Here is a 10345-nt window from a genome sequence, read left to right as displayed (position 1 = left end):
ACGTTATCTCTATACTGCTTTAAAATGCAGTAATAATTCGATAATATAGATTGCATATTTCAAAATTTGGTTAAAGTACGAAGTTTCGTTACTCACACATTAAAGAGACAAGAGCCTCTTGTCAATCGTTCATAAAACAGTCGGTTGGCAGCTGTCAATATCTGTAACGTTATCTAATCAGCCAATACAAATAACGTTAAGAAATTAATGTAAAAACGCTCAAATATCACGTTCGAATAATGATACACGCAGATAAATTCCTAGCTTCTACGCGACAATCTAGCAATTTTCATTTTCACCGTAATTATTCTATGTCACTCTTATCGATAGCGTTTCTTTTCTGAGGCAAAGAAGCAAAACTTTGCGTAATAAAATTCACTTGTCTCGTACAAGAATCGACAACATTCTCGTCGTTATTAACGTAAGGCACTTTCGCTACCATAGATGTAGAAAAAATAGACTGCACATTCCCTGATTGTAGCATCTGTGCTCGATTTAGAAAGAGAACGCAATGCTGACAATCATATCTGAATTTCTCTTTAATATTTCAAACAATATTAATATACTGAAGACTCTAACGAATATAAGTAAAAAGTTAATACCATCACAAATCGACACTGATTATTCGTGTGTCTACAAATTTAATTTGCAATATAATAAATAAAATAAACTCAATATTTTAGAGAGAGAGAAAGAAAGAGAACAATATATATATATATATATATATATATATATATATATATATATATATATATATATATATATATATATGATTTAAGCTACACATTACTCTCTCTAAATCGATAATGACAACTTCATAGAAATGCGCAGTCTTCTTAAGGGCTTTCTACAATAAGCTATTACCTATGCTTAAGTCTTAAATTGTAAAAAATTGATTAACCGTAGTCGATTATTCTTTTCACATTCGACTGTGACCGATTAATTTTTTACGGCTTAAGACTTGAAGCTTAACCCTCCAACGTTTTTCTTTCACTGCTTTCTTAGTCCAACCGGATCACTAATTATGTTTCTCCAAAGGTTTTTGAGCTCTAAAAAAATCTAAAAAAAATTCACGCTGTTTCACAACATTCAAAAATATAATTTCACAATAACGAGGACAGTTTAATAAGTGATTTTTTTTTAACTTTTTTATATCAAAATTCGATTTATTTTCCAACATAGTCTCCTTTTGCAGAATCATTGACTTATCAAACTGCTCATGTATGATTCGAAATGATTTTCACTTTCTTTATACGTATCCGAATGTGAGGAATAATGATTGAAAATTGAAAATTTGCCTAGATCTTCAAAGTCTCTGGTTGAACCATGGAGGATTAAATAACGACTTATTGTAGAATGTGCGTTACATCTACGTTCGCTACAGCAGTTACGTTCCAAAGAAAATGTGCAAGACTCGCGAGATAATCGCGTGAACGCTCCGTTCTCGGAGCGACGGGTTGGAGCATATTTTGCAGACCACGACGTTCTCATTGTCCGAGCGACGCGATGTGAATTCGACTTCGACGACACGACACGACACGATACGATACGCGAAACCGAGTGGGATCCGCGTGGCGCTTCCGGGCGCAAGAATAGACATGTTGATCACCAGCACGCATACGTTTTCCTCGTGTGCACTGAGAAACTGATGCGCGGCTAGCCGCGGCACGCGGCTGTCCGAGAACATTCACAGAAACCTCACAGGACTCGCTGCTTGTCTCCGTCGCTGCGCGTTTCCACCAGACGCGAATGCGACGATCTCAGCGACAATAACAATGTCAACGACGACGACGGCGGTGGCGGCGATGGTGATGACGTTAAAAACTCGCGGCGCATCGTCCTCACAGAGCGTTTCCGTTCGTTTCAACAAAACGCTGTCGTCGGTCTAATCTGCAATCGCGCCGTAACGGTTTGCCCGGTTATCGTGGATGACGATAATCACAAACCCGGTCTGCAACCGTCCGGCAGGAAAACGACAGCAAACAATGACGATCCCTCCGATCGCAACGCGCGCGCGAATCGATCTGCGGCACCCGGTGGAGCCGCGTAAACACGGCGCGGGTAACCGGTGGGTTCGAAAATTCAAATCCGCCGCGCCGCGTCCCGCCACTACGGCCGACTGGTCGACGTCGACCTAACCTCAACCACGGCTGCAGTGTCCGCGACCAGTACCTCGACTGGCGACCGGTATCACCCCCGTGCTGTGTAACACACTGCTCGCGTTAAGAGTCAGGTGAATGAAAGAGCGAGAGAGATAGACAAACAGACGGTAAATGAGAGAGCGAGAGAGGGGGGGAAGAGCGAGATAGAGAATATGATAGAACAGGAGTACGAGCGGACGAAACGAGATAGAGACAGAGAGGAAGAGAGAGAGGATGCCGCCAGGCCCCGTGCGAGCAACCTCGTGGACATGCGAGTGCAGACTGATTGGAGCGTAGAGTGTGAGGGTACTTACCCACGAGTCGTGGGATCGGTGGCGGTGGCGGAGGCGAGGTAGAGGCGTGGAGGCACCGACCGGCGGCGGCGGCGGCGGCGGCAGCGTGCGCGTGTGTTTTCAGCCGCCATGACTGGCGCCACCGTAGCGACTACTGTCCGTTCGACGTCCGTCGCGCATGCGCGACTTGCGCAGTCGCGCGCCGCGCAGCCACGCGCGACGCTTCCCGCAGCTCTCAATTGCGCACCGAACGCGCAGCCAGCAACATCGTTGATTTTTATGTTCGGCGACTCTCGCGAACGCGCGCTCCGATTTGGATGGTGCTTTCACGCGTTCTCCCGTGATATGCCACTTGAATCCTTTGTTCTTGATCGATACGATCAGGAATTCAATGAAGCGTTTAATCGTATTCTGGCTGTGTGGAATTGGCACCAACTGTAACTCAAATTTCGAATATGTTAGCAGTGAACAGTAAATATAAATTGTAAACAGTAAATATAAATGTATAAGAAAATTAGAATTAGACAGCCGTATTTGATTTCGAAAGTATCGTGCAAATTTTCACTTTAATCCGCGTATTAAAAAATGTGGAATGCGTGCAACTGCGATTTTATTCAATCAAAGCTGTTAGAAAGATTATTGATTCGCGTTGTGAAAACATTCATAGTGCGACTACACACATTATTTTTAGATTTTGTATTTCATTTTATGCGGATTTTGGAGCACTAAAAACTTTTTAACTGTTTATTGTATTGTAACCTATGTTTAAATTGATATAGTACAAATTAATGTTCTGGTTGTATTAATACATTTCACTGACTATTTTGTACTAACAATTATTATTTCATATTCCATAATCAAATAATATTATATGCATTATTAATTTGTTTTTATATTAAAAATAATATCATATACCTACCTTCGATACAATTTATAATTTATAAAGACTTTTTTTATTCCAAAATTTTATTAGATCATGATTTTGATTTGAATCAGATGTATGTAAAAATAAAATACACAGATGAAAACACAATGAGGAAAAGGACAGAGAGAAGATCACATCAATAATCTGAAAATAAAATAAAATAAATTTTTAAATACACAATTTTTTAATATATGTTTCGTACAAATTTTGCAAAAGAATGCATAAATGTCAATTTAAAGTACTACAATACTTCAAGAATGACAAACAATTAGCTTTATATTATTTAAAAAAAAAGACAAGTTGCCTAAGAAAAACCAATATATTTAACCGATATTTAAAGAGTTACCAGAAATAATTAATTTGCCATTAATTAATTTACGATCCAATTCTTAAAGAATTATTAAATATCTACGATGATGAAACCTTTTCGAGTTTCGTGCATATAATTAATTAATTTAATTGTCCTATCTAATATTACTGAATGCACACGCGCGCGGCTTCAGGATTCATATTTCCAAACTATGAATTGCATTTGTAAAACAACTACCAATAATTAATCAGTAAACTAATAATCATAACAATACTTGAGCCATTAATAATATCCATTAATAATACAAAAAAATATCGCTATCAATCATTTCCATACTAGTCAATTAAAACTCGAAACCACAAAATTTCTTTCTTCGATTTTTATAATAACTTGATAGACTGAATACGACATCTAGTGGATGATGAAGAAGTTAGAAGGTATAGAAAATTTAATTATCCAATCAATTTTAAAGAATATTTTAATAAAGATCGAAAAATTAACAAATTCCAGATGAATTATTATTAAAAATATAAATTAAAGGGACAACTACACTGAAACAATTTATCACTACGATGTAGAAATATATTATTTACCAATTTTTCACAACATTTCTTTTCGAATAATTACAAACATCTTATTTGTAATCCTATGAAAATTTTCTTGACTATATAAACAGCCTTTATCAATCAATGCTCTAATCTAAAAAATATATCTACTGATTTTCAGACCGACAGAGAATCGTGAAATAACACACGTGGCGCTCTCTGTGGTCAAAAAATAGTATTCTGTTTCTACAAATAATCTGTGGTATATTTGATCATTAGAGATTATAATAAAAGCTTTAAAATTCATTATTTATTTTTTATTCCTACACTAGAACTCTCTTTCTCAATTTTGCCAAATGTCAAACATATACTTTTTATCTTTAGATTCCAAAAGTGTACACTAATTCAGCCACTAAATATTATTTTTTAATTAAACGTATATGTAGATATACAGATCTCATGTATATCTACATATACGTTTAATTAAAAAATAATTTGAAAAATTAATTTAGTTTTTTAAAATATGTAAGACAAAGCTCTCTATTAAACTAAGAGCTTTTTTTTTAAGATACATATATTTCATATAACAAAAATTAGTGATAAATCATATATTATATATTATTAGATTTAATAATAATAAATTATATAAAAATCACTGTTGACATGGAAGTTTGTTTAATTCAAAATTTCGACAATTTATATATTTAATTTCAAATATATATGTGTATGAATAACAAATATTTTATTTCTTCTGTTATCTGCATTAATGTTTATGTTTGATGATTATCCATGCAGGTAAGAATTAGAGAAAAATATAGTAATATATTGTATATAATATTGTTGAGGGATAAATATGTATGCTTACTTATAAAACGCTTGTACAATGACATATCAAATTTAACATTTGCATTTTAAACAAATTGTTTACATCAATAGTTTATATCAATAGTTAAAACATCAAACATCTACGTTCTTTATTTAGCGGCTTATCAATAAAGGGATCCTAAATATTAATTTTTTCACAAAAAATTTTATATCATTCCTATTAAAAACAAGAAGTGTTGTTTATGTATAAGTGATGCGTCGTGGCAACCAATGTAATATATTACATAACTTCGTCGTTATAATAATATATTGCAATTATTTATATACACATTACAATTTATATATAAACCTTTGGAATCTTCAGATATTGTATCCTAAAAATTTTCTTAATACAAAATATTTCTGAATTAACTTAAATCTATTATATATTATATATATAATAATTACATTTTTATATGTAATAAGAGAATATTTCTATACTATTATTTCTATTAACAGAAATTAAAAGAAAATATTTATGAAATATTTTTTAAAATTTGCAAATAGAGTATCATAAAAATAAAATTATTTTTAATTATTTATACATAATTAGCAATAGCAAAAATCTTTCATTTCGGAAATTAGATTTTTTTTTTCAAAATATATTAATACAGTGTTCGGCAACAGGTGAAAACTTAAAAAAAGTAATTCTAGATAAAATAAGATAAAAGTCGATAACAAAATTGCTTTGTTTTTTATTTATAAATGTTTAAATATTCACATAAAATCTTTAAAGTGCATGAATATTTAAATTAAATACATAAATGAAACATTTATAATTAAAGGATAGAGCCCCGACTCCGTAATTTTACTTCTTTTATTTTCTTATATCTATTGCCAAACATTCCGTATATTTAGGCAAAAAGCTAATTGACTGTTAACTTCAAAAGATACCTTGTAAAAATATACTTTGATAAAGTGCCGTATAAATTCTATACCACATATTGGAGTTGAAGAGGGAAAGAAAATGATTGCAACACTGTATAAGTGAATATATGAGTAAAACAAAAATATGTTTGTAATAAGATAGTATATATTACACAATCTATGATCTATCTTCAGTTGTACTGTATATAACTGAATAAGATTGAAGATTATTAAATAGTGCATCCTCATTTTCCTTTTCTGATTCGATTTGTGGTATGGTCTGTATAATGTTTTGTGATAAAAATCCTTCTTCTATTTCTATGAGCGCAGTCTCAGTTTTCGATTCTTCCAACGTAACATGACTTTCCTCCGATTTTTGCTGAAGAACATTAGTTGTTTTTGTGTTTTTTTTACGCTTTTCCTTAGGTCGGTTCTCATGCACTCGCATATGTCGTCGTAAATCGTATTTACCGATGAATCCCATACCACAATTATCACAATTGAATGGCCTGACTTCAACGTGATTGAACATATGCCTTCTCAACGCTGCACTAACCGTAAATGCTTTCCCACATACATTACATATGTGAGGCTTCTCACCAGTGTGCAATAATGTGTGATCTCGTAATGTAGCACGTTGATTGAAGCTATAATAATTAGATATAAGAATGTTTACATTAAATATTATATTCAATATAATATACAGATATTATCATTAAAAAATTTAATCTAAAATTTAAAAAAAATTTATAATACTTAAATATTATTTATATAACAAAGATATTAATGAACAGTATAATACAATAATACAATTATTTATTCTTTTTAAATTATAATTATAACATACCTTTAGAATATTTTTAAATTACGATATTTTGCATTATATCCTATTTCAAAATTTGTCTATTTATATATTAAACTGCAAATATATGTACACAAGTTACAAACCTTTTGCCACAGACTTCGCATGTGAAGCTGCGAGGATTCCAATGTATCTTTGAATGGTTCAATAAGTTGCCTCGTTGAGAGAATGACTTATGACAAACATCACACTTGAACGGTTTTTCACCAGTATGTACCCGTATATGCGTTTGGAGTGTACGATTGTTAGGAAAACGTTTGTCACAGTAATTGCACGGATATTTAGGCAAATGAAGACCCTGCGGATCCAAATGGCTGATCAGATGCCGTTTGTAATTGCCTTTGTGATTAAATATACGCGAACATTGACTGCAAGCGTAGGGTGCGACGAGATCATGTGTTGTCGCATGGCTGTCTAATTCTGATTTTGATTTAAAGCGGCAACCACACTTCAGGCAGCGGTGCCGTGAAAAGTTGGGATGGCATGCCATGTGTCTCTTCAGATATCTTTTTCTATTATATGCCTTTTTACAAAGGAAGCAGGAATATGGAGATTCGCCAGTATGCGTTTTCACGTGTGCTCGCAGCTCTCGACGATTTTTGCAATCCTTTTCACACACCATGCAAAAGAACGGACCGTTGGAAGGGACATGATTCTCGACAGTATGCAATAATACACTAGTCAGTTGATTAAAATTCTGTAAACATAACGTGCATTGATATTCGATACCATTTTCTCGTTTGAATTCCTTTATCCGTATAATTGCATCGCTCAAACTGCCTAATATATTGTCTTTATCATCAACAAAGTAGTCAGAATCAGATCCATCGTTGTTTTCTACTAAGAATTCAATATTAGAATTACTCTCATTAAGCTTTATTTCTTTATCTATGTTTTGTATCATCTCATTATATTCTTTTTGTTTCTCCACTTGTATTACTGATGTTACATCTTGTTGTTCCAAATAGGTACATTTATTCTTTTTAGTTGCATTAGATTCCACAGGACTGGAAACGCATATTTTGCTTGAGGCTTCTTCATTTTCTTCAGTCAAGATTTCCACTTCAGAGATAAATGTACCATTGTCATTTACTATTTCTTCTTGTTCCGGATCAAGCGTTAACGTGTTCTCGACTGACATCGATTCAATCGTAGATTTTGGTATATACATAATTGCGACATTTTCTGCAAATATTTTTGAAATATCTTCAGGTAACTCAGTTTTCATCAACTGGGTACTTATTTGATCCTCGTTAGTTTCGATATTATAATAAACATCATTCAACTGTGAGTTCTCTTTACCATCTCCATTATCTTTAATCAACTGAGATACATCAATTTCATATTGTTGTTGATCCATATCATCTGTTATTTTAATGTTTACAAATTCAAAAGTACGATCAGACTTTACATCGCCTGATATATTTAATTCCAAAAATCCATCTTTTTGTACATCACTTTTTTCTTTCTTGGCATCTGCCTAAAAAAAAAAGCAAAACGTTATAATAATATCAAAAAGATACTTTTTAAATAATTTTATGTCCTTTAAAAATACTTATTTATAGATTAATCTTTATGATTGATAATAAATTATTTAATATTTATAGATTATTCAAAATTTACTTGTTGTAACGCATATATTCAACAGATATAAACTTCAAATTAATATTATTTTTATTTTCTGTCACTATACCTTTACAATGTTCATTTTAGTTTCTTGCATCATTCTAAATTTCTTGTCCGATTCTTGCACTTGTAATCTAAAGTCATATAAAGCATTTGTTCGATATGCACACTTTGGACAGAGCATGTTAGGCAGTCCATCAAATTGATCAATCTGTTGAAAAAAATTATTATTAACAATATTAACATATTAAGAATATATAGAAATATATAGAATATATGTATAGAAATACTCAAATCTACAGAAGAAACATTAGGATACAAGAAACACAAGAAAGTGGAAGAGTGCGGAAAAATTGGAAACGCTGATTTCGGAGAAACTTACCATAAATATCTGAGCTCCAAAAACGAACAAGACAGACAAATATACAAAAACAAATGTAACAAAACTAAACGAACAATAAAGACTGCCTACCAATAAAGCTGGGACAAATACATAAGCCAGATTGAACATGATATACATGGAAGACAATTAGTAGCGTATAAGATAATGAAACACTTGAAGAAATCAGAGAGAGAAAAAGCTGTGCAAAGTTGAACATCATGAACAAAGAAATGGGAAATGCATTATACACAGCTATTGTATCAATCAACAATCTAAATATAACAGATGACATAGAAAAGAATGAATTATGAAGCGGTAGATCTTATCACGCTAGAAGAACTGAATGACGCATTAAAAACCACTAAAAATAGAAAAGTCACAGACACTGACAACAATATAAACTCCTTATCAATTACAGAAGTTTAATGTTAAAATTGAGAATCCTATATCTCCTAAACATGTACTGGAGTCAATCATAGACTCCCAAGGAGTGAAAAACTGCTAATCTCTATATACAAAAAAGAGGAGAGTACTGACTCCAATAATTACAAAAGGATTAGCTTAGTAAACTCATGTTATAAAATATACTCAAAAATAATAACAGAGTATAAACCATCGCGAAAGTCAAAATTAGGAGAAGAACAAAACGGTTTCAGAAAAAACGATCAACAACAGATGCGATACTGATCCTGAAACTAATTAAAGAAAAAAGAAGAGAGCAAAACTTGAAGACACAAATCGCATTCATAGACACAAAGGCCTTCGACAAAGTCTGCAGATCAGAACTATAGGATATCTTAGAAGGAAAGGGGTTCCCAGAACATCTAATTAAGATAGTGAAGAATATATATCACGGAACAGATTTAACTATAGACAAGGAGGATTCCAAAGATATTATATTTACTAACCAAAAAATAAGTCAAGAATGTAGTTTATGTTTATCCCCGATCCTATTCAACATATACATAAATGATATGATACAACATGCAGAAAATGTATGAAAAAAAGAAAAAATACCTTTGACACGATACTATTCGCCGACAACCAGGCCATAATAGCTAACACAGAAGACGATCTACAAATAGCTGTCCGTCAACTAGACAGGATAGCCAGAAAATATAATTGTAAAATTTCTACGTCAAAAATAAAAATAATGGCATTCAAAGAAAAATATCCCACCCCTTCAAAGATAGTAATAAACAACAAAAGAATAGAACAAATCCAAATTTCTCTCAAATAATTAGGATACAACCTGACCTATCAAAAAAAACTGATGTAAACCAAAATCTGATTTCATTTCAGAGAATATGTGGCATTATCCGAAAAACATTAAGGAATGAAACCAAAAAAGATACACAATTAAAGTTCTACAAAATAATGGCAGTTTCCACGCTGCTATATGAAAGCAAAGCTTGAGTAATAGGAAGGAAGGACTTAAACAGAATACAAGCCTCAGACATGAAGTTCTTAAGCAATTAAAGGTTATACGAAACTAGATAAAATAAAAAATAAAGACATAAGGAAAGAGCT

The 10345-nt window shown here is 32.5% G+C and overlaps 2 protein-coding genes across 3 annotated transcripts in view; both read right to left on the bottom strand.

Moving 5' to 3' along the window:
* The window catches only part of LOC108754922, a 28826-nt gene extending 26422 nt beyond the window's left edge, over positions 1–2404 (bottom strand). Inside the window, exon 1 of the mRNA XM_018497589.1 lies at positions 1622–2404. Coding sequence (XP_018353091.1) covers positions 1622–1687 — 66 coding nt within the window. The 5' untranslated portion in view covers positions 1688–2404. The remainder of the gene's footprint in view (positions 1–1621) is intronic.
* A 3465-nt stretch (positions 2405–5869) lies between these two features.
* Positions 5870–10345, bottom strand: part of LOC108754940 (zinc finger and SCAN domain-containing protein 12-like) — a 6080-nt gene continuing 1604 nt past the window's right edge. For both annotated transcript variants that reach the window (XM_018497614.1, XM_018497615.1), the window contains 3 exons: positions 8501–8644; positions 6894–8287; positions 5870–6592 (listed from right to left, as the gene is read on the bottom strand). In XM_018497614.1, the coding sequence (XP_018353116.1) occupies positions 6124–6592; positions 6894–8287; positions 8501–8644 (2007 nt within the window). In that variant the 3' untranslated portion in view covers positions 5870–6123. The remainder of the gene's footprint in view (positions 6593–6893; positions 8288–8500; positions 8645–10345) is intronic.

The sequence above is a fragment of the Trachymyrmex septentrionalis genome, unplaced genomic scaffold (genome assembly GCF_001594115.1).
Source record: "Trachymyrmex septentrionalis isolate Tsep2-gDNA-1 unplaced genomic scaffold, Tsep1.0 scaffold83, whole genome shotgun sequence".
NCBI lineage: Eukaryota > Metazoa > Arthropoda > Insecta > Hymenoptera > Formicidae > Trachymyrmex > Trachymyrmex septentrionalis.
This window is presented reverse-complemented; position numbering and strand designations above follow the sequence as displayed.